The sequence below is a fragment of the Sarcophilus harrisii genome, chromosome 4, assembly GCF_902635505.1.
Source record: "Sarcophilus harrisii chromosome 4, mSarHar1.11, whole genome shotgun sequence".
NCBI classification, from domain to species: domain Eukaryota; kingdom Metazoa; phylum Chordata; class Mammalia; order Dasyuromorphia; family Dasyuridae; genus Sarcophilus; species Sarcophilus harrisii.
In genome coordinates this window covers 327,907,567-327,923,899 of record NC_045429.1, presented here as the reverse complement: position 1 = coordinate 327,923,899, position 16,333 = coordinate 327,907,567, and the positions used below count along the sequence as shown (strand labels likewise).

The window sequence follows — 16,333 nt, the reverse complement described above, 5'->3', positions numbered from 1 at the left end:
CAAAGTAAAGTAAGAGAATTTCAGATCATTGCTGAATTCTGTGGATATGCTCAGGGTTGGTAACATGGCAGATGGCCTACTGGCCCATACTGAGTCCCATGTGTAGGACTGTAGAGTGACAGCCAAGCTCAGGCTGCCAGTGCTTCCACCTGGGCCCAAAGAGCAGCATGGAGTCTGTTGGAAATGGGTGAGAGAAAAAGTTATATGGACACAGCTCTCCTGGGCAGTTCCATTAAGAAAATTAACTTATTCCTTGTTCCTTCCATTACCATCATTACAGTCTCTACTCTTTAGGAAACTAATTTGTTGATTCTATTTTAAAGGGCTATCTGGATGGTGGTTGTCATCCTTTGTAGGGAGAAATTTCCTGTGGGATGTTAGATCTGCTTAGTATGACTATCAGCTTGAAGGGGACCTCAGACCTCCTTGTAGCTTCTGGGACAGTACTGAGTGCACAGCAGTGCCATTGCTGTTAGCGGGGTCCAATCCTGTTAGCAGAAGCACATAGCTGCTGCCTAGGGTACGTGTGTGCATGAGTGACAACTTTCAGGATATGATGATGCCCATGGGGCTGCTCACCCAAATGCCTTTCTGCCACCAGTCATGAGCCCGTGCCTTCCAGCTGTTCTCATCATATTAACCATTCCCTTCTGCCCATTCTAGGTATCCTCGGTGTTCCTTCCCCAAAGGGGTGGCCCAGGGAACAGCTGGGGCTAGGGAGAGGGATGTTGTTGGTTTTGGACAGATTAAGCAACTCAGCTATAAGAAAGAAAGGGGGTTTTCATGCTCTTGTCTTGGCCCATATATCAATGCTGGGTTGTATTTTATGCTTTTAATTGCCCTTGACTTCTCCCCCTCCCCAAAAAAGAGAGAGCAATATAATTGTTTTTCAGAGGTGCTGAATAGAGTAGGTCAGGGAGTGTTGTTTGGCAAATTTTGTTTTCATCTAAGTATAGTCTCACTGTTTTTGTTCTAGAAGGGAGAAAAACAACCTCAGTGGTGGACAAAGAACATGATGTACAAGGGTTTTCTTGTTGCTTTTACCTTTTGGGCTTTTTCAGGTGAAAGTAAAACCTCAATTAGAGAGCCAAACCAGGCCATCTGTGGTCCCATTGACTGAAGCCACCTTTGTTGGAGTCAAGGGTTTGTTCCAAGGTATGGGTTTGGTTGACATCTTCAGAGGGATGATTCTGAAGATGGGGGTATTTTTGTATGAATTTGGCCACAGTGTGTTTGGAGATTAGACTAATTGGGTCTTGTTGGAACTGATGGAAATCCTGCTTGCCCTCTGTAGACTGATAGGAATGGGTCAGAGTGTCTACACCACTGGAGTTGTTTTTTTCAAAGCTCTATCGCTCCATTTTTTCCCCATGTGATTTATTTTTAAAACAATACTTATTGCTTTAGGACCCAGTGGATAATAGTAGATCTTTAAGCCCCTTGAAGCAAGGCTACCAAGACCAAAGCAGCTGCCTATTGAACACTAGGATTCTCATAGAAAATTAAATGGGAGGGAAGCCAAGATCCCAGACTTGACCTTTATCATAGAAATTCAAGTCCACCAAAAATTAACAGGCCCAATTACCTAGTTCTTTCCTGCCTTAGACAGTGGGATGAAAAAGGAAAGTTCTATACTTTCCTGTCCTAGACGTACTTTGAACCACCTCAGACAAGGCTATGATGGGAGAGCATCTGTGGGATTGAAGATGTTCTTTTAGTTGTCTCAAGCTTTCTCAGGGGAGGAGAAGATGAGTTTGCTCATCTTGATTAGCCTGGATCATGAAATTGAAACTCGGATGTTTTAACTCCCTTAGGAAAGACTTTTTTTTCCAGGATTGTGGAGGGTAAGGCCTTTATATAATTGGTACCATGTGACCAGGTGCTGGATCCTGTTCTTTGGTCTGCTCCCTAATGGAATCATCATTCATTTGATCAAAATGCCAAGACTTTGAATTTCCATGATCCTTTTCTGCTTGCTGTGCCATTTCATTTAGCTCCTGGAATTTGATCCTATCCTCTACCCCACCCTTGGGATTGGGTATAGTTTCACTGTTTTTGTTCTAAAAGGGAGGAAAACATCCTCAGTAGTGGACAAAGAACATAAGCCAAGAAGGAAGAACCACTTTGTGATTCGATGTTCTCCTTCCAGCTCTTAGAGTAACTGGAGAGGCTGAGGGATAATGGTGCCATTACATCCCTAGGGGTGCTAACCAAAGCGGTCTGATGGACCCAGGTAACATCCTGTGATTTCCTGTGAATTTTTGCTCCTTTTTTGTGATGCCCTGTCCCACTGGCCTCATACCTTGCTACCCAGGTTGGCTTTAAACACATTCTTTTCCAAAGACTTCTTTGAGATTGCTCTTACCATGCAACTGCTGATCTGTGGTACAGTTTGATAGGCTCCCACTGCCTCTTGCAATTAAAGCCCTCTCTTGCCTGAGAGAAGGCCTCATGTGAGAAGAGCTCCTCCTTCACCCCCAGTCACCCTTTGTTGCATAAATCCTATTCTGAAGAAGCAACTGTTGCTTTGCTCCAAGGTCAAGATTAAAAAAAATGCCAATCCAATCCACTTCAGTTTAGTGGGACACACTGAAGCATTGTTGGTTGCCCTTCAAGTCTGTAAGAGGGAAATTAAGTCTTGCTTTTTCTGAACTACCATCAGCTTCCTTTTCCTTCCATTTTTTCCTGGCTTAGGCCTCTCTGGAGTTAAGATGGAAGTTTCCTCATGGGTGTTGAAGTATCCTGACCACACCTCCCAAAAGAAAAACCCTTAAAAACTAAGATGTATGGTAAACTTCAGTGGTCTTTGAGGGGAGCTGGGTCAGGAAGGCTTCAGGTTACCCACAGTAGACTAAATAATGATGGTCCCAAAGCAAGTGGATGATGAACCTTCTGGGGTGTTGCTATCCAGACTTGGGCTGACAAAGGTGATGCCCCGAATAGGGAGAAGACAGAGTTGTCTCCTCCCAGAACTCCTTGCTTAGCTCAGCTGGGGTGGGAGATGGATGGGAGTCTGGTCCTCTTTTGAGAACCGTGTTAAGGGAGACAAAAGAGTTTGTAACTTTCTACTGTATGACTCGGCAGAGCTGAAAAATGTGACTTTGGGTGTCCTTTCCTCCCAAAGGTGGGGGAAGGTGAGGTTGCCACTGAGAACACTGGATGATGATTAAGCAGGTGGGCCCTGGATAATGGGGGAGGCTGCCTTCCTGGGACATTTGGAAGGGGAGGTTTGATGAAGTGGCTTCCATTTCAGAGGAGCAGGGGATAAAGAAAAGAAGTTGTGTGTGGCTGGTCATGAGTGATTGCAATTTCCTTAATTCTAATAAAGCAGCTGAAACCCTTCTGCTTCACTGGCATTCCTGTCGACATCAGGTGGCATTGGAACAGGAGGTGAGGTTGGGCAGGGCTGGGTACCCTCCACTGATGGGGGGCAGGCAGGATACTTCTCCATGGCGACACTGAAGGGCCAGCAGAGCTCCGGCTTTACTCCCGTGACCACAAGGACAGGCCGGTTTGGGAAACTTGCTTTGGCTTCTCCTTTTCCCTTCAAAGCAGATTTGGCTTTTTCCTCATTCTTTCCTGGCTCTCCAGCCATGGTGGAGCCGCTGCTGTCTCCGAGGGTCATTCAGTGTGAGAAGAAGAACAAAGAGGCCCCAGAATAAGCTCACTCCTGGGAATGTCTGCCAGCAAGAATGAGTTCCCTTGCCTGATCTCCTACTTCCTTGACTACCTAAAGGGGCTCTCTCCTCTGGAAGGAACTGAAGCCTAAACCTGGCCAGGCTGGGGAGTAGGCACATGATCAGCTTTCACAGTTTGGTTTTAACAGGTCCTAGAATCTGGAAGAGGCTGGGGTTTGTTTTTTGCAGGAGGAGTAGTGCCTGGCTGTCCAGATAGAGTTGCCCTTGGTAAACCCAAGCCTCAGGGATGCCCAGACACTGTAAGATGCTTGATCAGCAGGGTTAAAGGAACAGCACAATTGTTACTGCTTTCCTCTTGTAGCCCCTTAATTTGCACATCACTCACTGTGGCCAAGTTCACCACCTCCTGTGGAGGCAGAGTCTCTCCATTGGCCTTTCCAGGGAAGTTAGGCAGTGTGGTACAGTGGGGGAAACCGAGTCAAGAGAAGTGGAGCTTAGCAACTAGTCTAGCTCTGTGACTGCTGATGCAAGTCAAATAACTTTTTCCTCCCCTTTGGAATAGTGAACTCCAAATGAGAGAAGGAAGGTGCAAGCACTTGTACTTTCCTTGGCAGAGTGCGATATGTGTGTGACAACAGATGCCATGATTCATCCCCTGTGAGCTGAGTTGTAAATTTGAAAGGGCCTTATTTTAAGGTCATGGAGCCAGGTAGTAGGACTTAAATCTAAGAAGCTAGACCTTTTCCTCTGTTTTTCCTTAAAACATAAAAGACCTTGACCCTCAGTGCTCAATTTCTTGATGATGACATTTTTTGGAGACATCCATATACTGCCTCTAAAGCAAGGCTTCTGAACATTTTTTGTTGCCCTGGACAGTCTGATACTTATGGACCCCCTTCTCATAATAATGTCTTAAGTGCATCAAAGTATATAGCATTCTAAAGGAGATTGATAATATTGAAACACATTTCTCAAAATATTTAGAAAAACAAGCTTATGGACTCGTGAGGTAAGAGCCCCAGCTCTAAAGGCTTTTGCCCCATAGTTGGGCTTCCAGCTTCAATGGCCATATTGAATCTCTCAGGCCATAGGCTCCTTTGATGACTACAGGACTGTATTCTTCCCTAGTAAGTTACATCCCTGAAATTCAGGTGGGGTTCTTGTTCTATCAGCAAACCCTCCTTACATTTACCTTTGAGAATAAAATCATTCCATTTCCCAAGTTCCCAATTAAGGATTCATTCTTATCATCCTTTCCATCTCACATGACATCATTTGATAAGTGGTGTACAGTATTTCTCATTCGCTATGCTCATACCGTCATCATCTTGGCCCTAGATTATTTCAATAGCTTCCTAATAAAAGCAACTGAGCCTCTCCTTTCTAATCCAACCTCCAGACAGCCATCAAGTTGATGTTTATAAAGCTCCAATTATGTTAAGAAGCTTTCAACAGTTCCCTGTTACCTCTAGGATAAAATAGAAAATCCTGATTTGGAATTTAGAACCTTTATAGTCTGGCCTTAGTCTGTCTTTACAGGCTGATTACATATATGGAAATTTGCCTCCTAGTAATTTCCCCTCTTTGCACCTACACAAACTATCACCTTCCTCTTCTGAATTGTGCTGTTACATGTTAAGTTTTTAAAACTTCCTGGGGTAGGAATGCAGTGACAAAGAAGGACATAAAAATCTTAAACTCTTTATTCTTTATACCATTGTTCTGTAATACTACTTGCCCTTGAGGAATCCCCCAGAAAACAAAACATTGCTTCAGGGTCTCCCCATCTCCTGGCTTCCACTTTCCCTGGGAGAGTGGAACAGTAGATCCATTCCAAAGCAGAGGAAAGGGCAGGAGAGACAGTGGGATCAAAGTGTTTTGATGCTTTTGGCACTGTGGGAGTGAAGAGACCAGGGCTTTAGCCCCAAGGACAGTAAGGACTAATAATAGTCAAAATGACCCAATTTCACTCTAGGTCAAAAGATCATGGCCTTGGAGACCTATTTATTCTCGAGGACACAGAAGCACTCAGCATCCAGCCAGGCCCAAGTCTTATATCCACAGATCTCCCAAGTGGGACCTGAAAGCAAGGAAGAAGTTCCAACCAGCTGGGGCCCAGGACAGTTCCAAAGACTCTCCTTGCTTAGGGAGATGGCCAAAACATCCCCTTCCTCAAAATCCTGTCTCTGCTTCCAAGTACGAAGGCAGGTTCTAGGTTTTAGCTGGAGATGAGGGAAATCAGTTACCTGTCCCTCTCACTGACTTTTGATCTGAATGTGGACAAAGAGTGTGGCTGGAGAGAGAGAAGCTCCATCCTCAGAGTACAAGTGGATGTGTCGGTACCCTGTGGGAGAAACCAACAGGTGTCAATACTGCCCTGTCCCTTCATGTTACCCAACAGCAAGTGCTGGAAAAAGGAGCAGCACAAGCATTGTGGTGCTGAGCCCAGTAGTCTGGAGAAAAGGCCAAGGGATTCCTGGGCCACCATATACTGCCCTAAGCTGAGTCAGTGCCAGAAGAGACAGGCAGGGGGAGGTTAGGGAAAAGTAGGGTCTCCTCAAAAAGTTTCAAGGCAAGCCTGGGTCCTACCCAGGTCCACTCTCCCCAAACCCCCAACTTCACACCCTTTTAATTTCAGTCGTTTGCTTCTCTTGATACTCCTATATCCCCCTACTTCTCACCTAGCCCTCCCCTCCCCTCTGGCTCAGCCCTTCCCCTTCCCCAGCCCTCCGGCCCTCTCCCCACCTTGCTTTAGGCTGCACAAGGGCAGGGTGAATTGGCCCACGAAATCATCAGAGGAAATGGCATCATAATCTTTCACTACAAATCGGACCAAGGCCAGCTCGGGGGCCCGGAGAGTGAACTTGAGCGTCTCCCCCCAGTAAGGGTTAAATCCTGTGGACAGAACAGGGCTTCTCAAGCTACCTTCCACCCCCAAAACATACCCGTGTGTGCTAGAACCTGCCCCATTCCTCCACCCCAGGGAGCACAAACCCACCCTTCCCTGTCCCACCTCCTTCCCCCACTTGCCGGCCCCCAATCTGATGGTGCGCCCAATCCCCGAAACTGCTCCCATTTGTCCACACATACCATTGTTGAGTACATAATTAGTGTTTTTCCGGGCACAGTCCCTAGGTACCCCATAGATCTCCACCCAAACCAGCGGGTCCACTATAGAATTTGGCTTCTCTCTGTTCAATTTGGGCAATTGCTGAGCTGTTAGCACCTGATAGGGGAAAAGGAAAGAGCATAAGGGGGGGCTCCACGCCAGCCCCTTGGATCCTGGAGTGTAATACTAATCCCAACTCCCCCCACTGAAAGCCTTACTAGAAGGCCAGCCCAAGCTCTCAGTGGCATTAATCAGGCTCCCACCAGCCCTATCTCTTCCCACTTCTCCCAAGGCTTCTGCTTTTGTCTCTACTTCATGTATGAGAAGTATGCCTGCCCATACTTGCCTATCCCTCACCTTTTCCTGCTCCCAAGCTTTTGTACAGATTATCCTTAACCCTGCCTCTTTCCCCTCCTCCTCAGTCTTGCACATTTCCTCTAAAATCATTCCATTCCTTCCCACACCCAGTTTCACCCCCTCAATTCCCTCTTCACTTTCCCAATGAGTGTGTAGAACTAACTTCCACTGAAATAGTCTGTTCTTTGGCTGAGGGATGCTTTTTTCCATCCATCACCAATCTCCTCTCCTCCCCCCTCCCCCTCGCCCTCCCAGGTACTAAGCTCTTTAGATGGAGCAACCTCATGCCTTGTGCCAGATGAACAAGGTTTTGTGTGAAGTGCTGACCTTGATAATGAGGGTGGTCTGGGGGGGCCCAGGGTGTTCAGGGTCAAAGGTTGTGTCTTTTTGCCGCAGAAAGTCAGGTTTCAGGACATAACCACATTTTCCATTCACCAGGAAGCGACCGTTATTCAGGTCCATCTCATATCCAGGAGTCTGGAAGTTCAAGGCCACTGTGGAAATGGATTGAGGCAGAGGGAGGGGGGCCAGGAATCCAGGTTTTTGTGTGTTTTTGATTTTTGTCTTTTCCCTCTATCCCTGGTCAATGCCGTGTAGCAGGGATGAATTCAAAGGATCTCAAAAGTGATGCATAAAGATCCTCAGTAAGCTAGTGTGTAGGTCTTGCTGGTTGCACGATTTCCTTCCTTGTTGCTACTCAAGCCTCCCATAATTCTGTCTTCTTCTACCCCTTTTCCCCAGGGTCTCCCTTCCAACTAGGCCCAAACCTCAGACACCAGCCAATGACAGTATCCATCCCACCCAAAGCACCATATACTGCCCTAAGCTGAGTCAGTGCCAGAAGAGACAGGCAGGGGGAGGTTAGGGAAAAGTAGGGTCTCCTCAAAAAGTTTCAAGGCAAGCCTGGGTCCTACCCAGGTCCACTCTCCCCAAACCCCCAACTTCACACACACCCTTTTAATTTCAGTCGTTTGCTTCTCTTGATACTCCTATATTCGTATCAAGTTCCCCATGCTCTCCTGGCACCCACTTGGGCCCTCAGGTTACCAGCTTCCCTGATTAAAGCCTTTCCTATTGGCACAATAGTGTCCTTCAGCCTTCCCACAGCCTCTGTCCCACTGGTTAGCCTTTCGATGCCCTGTGCATTATTCTCCCTTACCTCCATGCGTCTAAGGTGTCCATGTGACCTCCATCCCCTGTAGCTTACCCAGCTGGCAGCCCCCATTCCACATCTCCTGGGGGTTATAATTGGCAGAGGTCATCTTGAACCCCCACGGATAGACTCTGCATAGGTGGTAAGTGTTATGTCGAACAAAGCTGTTTCCTGAGAAGGTCAAGCATAAATCACTTAATCCCCTTTCTCTTACCCAGCTGAAACCCTTCCCTCCTTGGATAGTACCCACTATCCCAGAAACAATGCCTGGACTGGCACTTGACATAAAGAATCCCTCAACCAGACCAGAAACCAGCCTCTTCTGGCCATTCTGAAGATGGAAAGGATTATCCAGCTCCCTAGTACTCCTGGGGATTTCCTCATCCATCCTACCCTTTCTTCGAAGCCTGATCACCCCAGCCCACATCTCTCTCTCTTTTGTTTCAGATAGCCCTGAATGTTTTGTCTGTCCTGATCCCTTTGGCACAAACTGCTTTAATGTTTTGTTAGCTTGAAGACTGTTAACTCATCACTTGTAGACTGTCAAGTTCCATGAAGGCAGAGCCTATATCTTAAGCTTCTGTAAGCCATTAGCACCTAAGGGCTCCATAAATACTAGGCTATCTCCCCACTTTCCCATTCCTACCCTAGCCTTAGCCCCTCCCAGGGGATTCTATCCCCTGGTCTCCGCAACCCCCTTTCCTAGTTCTCTTCCCGAGGTTTCTCTAATCAGGGGCCTCCCCTGTATTCTTTTCCAGCAGTCTCCCCCACCACCACCACCATCTTTGGACTCCTACCGTCTTCTTTGATGAATTTCCTGGCTTTGAGCTCAGTGAAAGAAGGGACCCAGCAGGGTTGAGGGTTGATTCTAGGCAGTTTCTCAACTTTTAAGGCACAGCAGTAAATAACCAGATCTGAGAGCTCAGAGGAAATTTGGGGGCTTCTCTTGGTCTGGAAGGTAAAAGCAATCCCAGCCCATATCAGAACAAGGTCCACAGCTGAGCCAGCCATTTCCCAATCTAAACACCAACCATCCAGAGGCTTTCAGTAGACCCCTGCCTGGATTACTCTTTTCTCCCCACTATCCCAAGTCAGATGTCCCATGTTAAACAGCAGGAATGTTTTCACATGTACAGGGAGTAGGGGAAAGAAGAAGGGAATCCTGAAGTCAGAATGAAAAGAATAGAGAAAGCCAGACCCCCAAAGAGATGAAAAAAGGAGAACTGATCCATATGCACAAAAATGTGGTAGCAGAAAAACCTGAAAATTAAAGGATGCCTTGTTAAATGGGAACCGGCTGAACAAATTATGGCATAGGAATGTATATGAATACTATTAAGCTCTTAAGAAACAATGAAAGAGATACTAGCTATGTGATCCTGGCAAGTCACTTAACCCTGACTGCTTTGGGGGAAAGAAAAAAAAGGGGGGGGGGGCAGTAAGTGCACAGGAGTCAGGAGGACCTGAGTTCAAATGCAGTCTCAGACACTTGACATTACTGTGTGATCTTCAGCAAGTCACTTAACCCTGATTGCCTTGCAAAAACAAGAAAGAATGAAAGGAATGGCTTTAAAGAAACCTGAAAAGACTTCTATGAACTATTACAGAGTTGGGTAAGCAGAAAGAGGAACAATGTATACAGCAACAACAATGTTAGTTGTTTGTCCTTCATTGTCTCAAAGAGAAGATGATGTCATGATTTGGAAGTAACAACAATATTATTAAATTGAACAACTTTGGGGGAGGCTGGGGTAGCTGGATGGCACAATGGATAGAGTACTGTCCCTCAAAGTCAGGAGGACCTGGAGTTCAAATCCTGTCTCAGACACTTAATACTTCCCAGCTGTGTGACCCTGAGCAAATCACTTAACCCCAATTGCCTCAGCAAAAAAAAAAGTACAACTTTGAAAGACTTAGGAATTCTGATCAACTGGATTACCAAATGAGATTCACAGAAGAATGACAAGGAAATATGCTACCCATCTCTTGACAGAGAGGTGATGAACTCAGACTACTTCTTGAAGGAAACAAATTTTTTTGGACATAGTCAGTGTGGAAATTTGTTTTGCTTAGTCAGGCCTATTTATTACAAGTTTTTTTTCCCCAAAAGAGGGAGGAGGGAAGATTTTTGTTAATTAAGAAAAGAATTTAGAAAAAGCTTTTAAATAGAAGAAAAAATAATTTTATTTAAGAGAATAGGGAAAGACCTGGATGGGGGAAATTCTAGCTTTCTCTCTCTCCTTTTCCATTTTTCCTTCTGAACTCTGAATTCCCATGGGTAAGATACTCTCAATGTTTCTCTGGATCTCACCCCCCAGCTCACCTCTTTATTTTGATTTCCAGCCTCTGTCTCTTCCTCTTCTTCCTCAGATTCCTCTTCTTGTTCATCCTGTCCTTCTTCTTCTTCCTGTATATAAGATAGGCCAGATTCTTCCAACTTAGGAGTGGATGATTTCCTTCTCTTTGTCAAAGATTTGACTTTCAGCAACTGAAGGGGTAAAGCCAAAGAAGACAGATTTCAAGGCTCCCTATTTTTCTCTTCCCATATCCAATATCCCTTTGCAATCCTCCAAACCAGGATTTTTTAACCCTTTTTATGCCATGGACCCCTTTGGCAGTCTGGTGAAGGATATAGACCCATCCTCAAAATAATTTTTTTAAGTGTATAAAATAACACAATACTAGTTATTATTAATATAATTCAACATGATGTAGCATTATGTAATATAATTCAATATCATCATTATCATTATTTGATGTGGCTACAATAAATAGTTTAAAATCTGTTCTCCCTTTGCCTCTACCTCATATACTCACATGTAAAAGTGTGTTTTCTAAACATTTATTTACCTTTGTGGAAGACACTAGGTGGGTCAGTGTATATAGAGTTCTGAGTCTGCCATCAGGAAAACCTAAGTTCAAATGTGGCTTCAGATACTTAATATCTATGTGACTGAACAAATCATTTAACCTGTGTTACACATACTGATGGTACTACTACAAATGATACTAATTATATTGAAATAGTTAACAAAAAAGTTTTCTTTAAGTTCATGGAGCCCAGGTTAAGAATACTCCCTGCTCCAAACCCAATTCTGCCATGGCTTAAGGTAACATCTTCTGCTAAGCCCCTGTGTGGAGATTGTCTTTGTGAACTTTGAGAATGATCTGTCTGTCCCTTGGTTATTCTGGAGTTGTGAGGTCATGGGAACACTGTTTTGTGCTTTTCGTTTTTATGGGGGAGGGAGGAAGAAAAAGGGAAGAAGGAGGGGTGGTTAGGGACTTATGTAGCAAATAACTAGAAATTTAAGTGGAACTTTCAAGGCTGATCTCCCTCACCCCCAACCATGTTATCAGAAGGCTGACTGAAATTACACCAATGAATTCTCAATGAGGTCAATTCAGAATATATGAGTGGACATTCCAGCCCTGCTTGGAAGGATTCTAAGATATCCTAAGGAGACTAGTCTCTTTTTGGAACTGGATCATAATGGGTTTCAGACCTAGAAAAGGTCTTAGACCTAGTTAGGTCTAAATAGAATAAGTTAGAAAGGACAACCAGGCAAGAAGGGTGAGTTTTCTTCAAGAGATACTTTGAATAACTGAATGTATCTGAATTGGTATATTCTCTGTTCCCTTCCATTTTGTTGTTGTTGAGTTCATGACCTCATGAACCATATTGTCTATGGGATTTTCTTGGCACTTTATTGAAGTAGTTTGCTATTTCCTTCTTCAGTGAGCCACATTTGAACTTAGGTCTTTTAGTTCCCTATCTACTGAGACATCTAGCTGCCTGTTTTCTTCCATAGAGGTAAATAAACTTTTAGAAAACACATTTTTGTGTGTGAATACATGGAATAGAAGCAAAGGGAGAACGGATTCCATACTTGGACATCCATTTATGGTGGCCACAGTAAAGGAAGAAAGAGATTATTATGGGTCTCCAGATCTCTAAAACAAGCGAGCTCCAGGGGCTGGAAGAAGGCTTAGTGACCAGTGAAAGCATACAAAGCTTGAAAGGTGAACAGTTTGAGTCCCCAAAAGTTAAATTTCCCACAATTTGATGCAAGAAGAAAAAGAGGTCAGAATCATTAGAGTGTTGAATAAAATGATGAAGGCCTAAAGCCCAGGGCTGGATCTTTCACAACCCATCCCTTCTCCCCAAGGACACCCCTCCAGATCTTGAATACCACCCTCATCCCCCCAAAAAAACCCTTTTTATCTTCTTCCTTCTCCCCACTTGATGAGAAAGACCCAAACTCTTCCTTCTGTTGCTTTCCCCGAAGTCCTTCCTTTCAACAAAACTTCAGGTGACCTAAATAGCTGTGGACCAAAGCAGATAGTTTTCCCCCAAAACATCATAAGGATATAAGAAGAGGAAAGGGTCCCTTTCATTTTTTCTGGGCCCATTGCCTCATCTGTAAAATGAAATCCTTTCAAGCTCAAAGCCTCTGATCTAAAGATTCTTTCCTCCTCCTGTGTCCCACTCCCCAATAATAGCCACCTAGACTCCCTATGTAATCCTTTTTATAGAATAAATTATATAGCAAATAGCTAGGAATTTAAGTGGAATTTTCAAGGCTGATCTCTCCCATCCCCAACCATGTTATCAGAAGGCTGGCTGAAATGAAACCAATGAATTCCCAATGAGTTCAATTCAGAATATATGAGTAGACATTCCAGCCCTGCTTGGAAGGATTCTAAGATAGCCTAAGAAGACTAGCTCAGCAATCTCCTCCATCAGACTCCAGAAGGAAAGGTATTGTCTTTGTGACTCTTGGAGATTCTCTGTATATCCCTTGAATATCCACATAATAGAAATATTTATGTCATCTCTTTTATATTTCGTTATTTTTTCATTCTTGGAATAGAATAGTTTTGGTGGAAGTTGGGCTGGGGATGGGAGGAAAAATGAGAGAAATGTTAGAATATTCAAACACCATCAAACATGCAATCAAACATGGCAGCTAAGTAGTGTCATTGAGTGCTGGATCAGCATTTAGAAAGAACTGAGTTCAAATTCAGACTCAGATGTTTGCAGCTGTGTGAGCCTAGGTAAGCCACTTAACCCCTGTCTGCTTCATCTGTTTCCTCATCCATAAAGCAGGGATAGAAATAGCACCTATCTCCCAGATTTACTGTAAGGATCAAAGGAGGTAATATTTGAAAAGTACTTTGCACATCTTAAAAGCATTATGTAAATGCTAGCTATCATTGAGAATAAATTTTGGATTACAGAATATAGTCCAATAAACCTAATTTTGAGCATTCAACTGAGCAAATCCCAAATCTGCATGAGGATATTCTGGGGTAGAAGAGGCTCCATGGGCTGGACATTATGGTACTCCAGACTCTGGGTCATGGTTTGAAAACTTAAATACCACTGAACTGGGGGACTATGTTGTTTTCTTCTAGTTAAGGATTCTTAAACCTGAAATGTGTAAATTTAAAAACTGGGTTATTTTTATAAGTGTATTTCAATAAAATTGGCTTCTTTTGTAAGCTTATGTAATTAATGTTCTTAAAAACATAATTCTGAGAAAAGGTTTATAGGCTTTACCAGATTGCCCAAGGGGTCCACAATACAAAAAAGGTTAAGAATCCTAGGGAGAGAGCAGCTAATTGGCTCAGTGGATAGATCGCAAGCCCTGAAGTCAGAAGGACCCGAGTTCAAATGTGATCTCAGACACTTAACATTACCTGGTTATGTGACCCTGGGCAAGTCACTTAACCCCAATTGCCTCAGGAAAAAAAATTACCAGGGAAGTAGCCAGGATGAAAAAGGGAAAAAAGAACAAAAACAAACAAACAAACAAAAAAAAAAAAAACAGCCTATAAGGAAGCAAAGAAAATGTGACATTCATGAATATAATCTTCTCTACTATTATATACCCTTTCTTGAACTGGTAATTTATTGCTATATATTTTGATTCCTCCCTGATGTTCTTCTGGGCACATGACAATGTTTTCTTCTGTTCTGTTTTGTTTTATTTTCCTTTTTTGTTTTTCTTTTTTTCTACTTTTTAAAAATACATTTCTTAAAAGAATCATTAAGTTATGATTTCATATGTGTAATTGACATATCACTTTGCCTCTTCAGTATGAGAAGGAAGAAAGAGAATTTGGAACTCAATTTTTAAAAAAATAATCCCTATATTAGATGTAGCTATAATAACTGTTCAGTTGTCTTTCAGTTGTGTTCTACTCTTCATGACCCCATTTAGGATTTGCTTGGCAAAGATACTGGAATGATTTACCATTTCCTTTTCCAGATCATTTTACAGATGAGGAAACAGAACTAAATAGGGTTAAATAATGGGCTCAAGATTACAGGGCTGATAACTGTCTGAAGCCAAATTTGAACTGGGGAAGATGAGTCTTCCTGACTGGAGCTGGCACCCTAACCACTGCACCACCCACTGCCCAATAGCAATTGTTTATGAAATTGTGTTCCCTGTTGCTCTATCAATAAACCATAAAACATCCACTCTTATGTGGTTAGATAGGATAAAAGGGAAGGAGGGAACAGACTTGGGGAGACAGTTATGGTCACAACAGATATTTAGAGCCTGGGAACAGCAGACCTTTGAACACGGAGAGTCAAGCCAGGTCAGGGAATAGGAAGGCTCCAGAAGCTGGTTCTGTGATCAGTAAAGAATTAGAACAAAACAAGACAGAGACTCTGGAACCAAGGGGTCTTACATTTGGAGTTGGAAAGGACCTTAGAGGCCACTGAGTTCATCCTCTTCATTGTAAGGACAAAGAAATCGAGGCTGAGGGAGGTTAATGGATTTAACTTATTCTGGTTCACATAGTTGGGAAATATCTAAGAAAGGATTTCAGACTCCAAGCACAGTGTTCTATTCACTCAGCTGCCCAGGCAAAGGCCTCCAGGACCTGTTCCAAAAAGGCCCTAGAACCCTCAGGAAGTAGAGGGAAACTCTGTGATTGTGAGCTCAGTCATTCATAGTTCCTTGACAAAGTGAATAGAGGACTCAGCCTGGACTCAGAACGATTGGAGTTACAAGTACTTTCTAGCTGAGCAAGATCTTTTAACCACTGACTGTCTCAGTTTCCTCATCTGTAAAATGGGGATAATAATAGCACCTAGCTCCCAGGGTTGTTGCAAGAATCAAATGACATATTTGTACAATGCCTAGCACATAGTAGGTGCTTAACAAATGCTTGTTCCCTTCCCTTTCTCCCCAAGGCTTTTTGACCTTGAGGGCACCCCCAAACCTTAAATTCACTTTCTTTGTCCTCATCAGGCAGATCAGACTGAACTTCTTTTTTCTGATGAACATTTTGTTTCTTGGCTTTCACTAAAATCTTGCCTTTCAGCTGCTGTGGAGTCAAGAGAGAAGTGTCAGTCCTTCCTGTCTTCTCTGTCCCTTCTCTTACCTGGCTCCCCCAATACAGTCAAGCTCCTTCTACAGTCTCCCAAATCTCATCACCCCATTGTTCAGGGAACACTTCTCCATCAGCCAAGATCTCTCTCCCCTCTTAGAATACCAAGTTTTTATTGTCTGTCTACCCTATTAGAATCTCCCAAGCACAGAGCTGAAGAAGGGGTGTGCCCTCACACGAGGAGAAGACTCCCTGCCTCCCTCTTCCCCATCCCTTCCCCATCCCCATCCCTATTCCCATTCCCCAAGACAGTCCTGTGTGGACATCACCTCTGGAGAGGGCAGTTCCTTGGGAATTTTCCCATCGAGAGTTTCAGTCACCAGCATGTTCCCCAAGATGGTCCGTAGGTAGTGGGCCATAGTGGACTGCTGCTCCATCCCGCAGTGATTTTCCAGGGACAAGATGACAGGGTAGGGAGATTGCTGGTGGAGGGGAACAGGTAGATGCCCAGGATCAGGACTCTATTCCAGCCTCAGGCTGAGTCCTATCTCACTCAGGACAAAGAGGGTAGGGGAAAGTGGGCAATCCAGATTGAATGGGAGTCAGAAACAACTTACTACCTATGGAACCTCTTGAAAGCCTGTTTCTGATTTGTAAAAACAGGAGGATTGAACCAGATAGTTCTGAGTTTCCTTCCAAATCTGTAACTACGATTATTTGGCACTCAAG

The 16,333-nt window shown here is 43.9% G+C and overlaps 1 protein-coding gene across 2 annotated transcripts in view; it reads right to left on the bottom strand.

Moving 5' to 3' along the window:
* Positions 1-5,319: 5,319 nt before the first annotated feature.
* The window catches only part of PLCD3 (phospholipase C delta 3), a 32,342-nt gene continuing 21,328 nt past the window's right edge, over positions 5,320-16,333 (bottom strand). Inside the window, exons 8-17 of one of the 2 annotated variants that reach the window (XM_023502462.2) lie at positions 15,934-16,086; positions 15,497-15,601; positions 10,581-10,745; positions 9,055-9,208; positions 8,312-8,428; positions 7,432-7,598; positions 6,729-6,864; positions 6,384-6,533; positions 5,885-5,982; positions 5,320-5,718 (exon numbers count right to left, since the gene is read on the bottom strand). In XM_023502462.2, coding sequence (XP_023358230.1) covers positions 5,894-5,982; positions 6,384-6,533; positions 6,729-6,864; positions 7,432-7,598; positions 8,312-8,428; positions 9,055-9,208; positions 10,581-10,745; positions 15,497-15,601; positions 15,934-16,086 — 1,236 coding nt within the window. In that variant the 3' untranslated portion in view covers positions 5,320-5,718; positions 5,885-5,893. Of the gene's footprint in view, positions 5,983-6,383; positions 6,534-6,728; positions 6,865-7,431; positions 7,599-8,311; positions 8,429-9,054; positions 9,209-10,580; positions 10,746-15,496; positions 15,602-15,933; positions 16,087-16,333 lie in introns of both variants that reach the window. The other variant, XM_023502461.2, reaches the window with a different exon arrangement.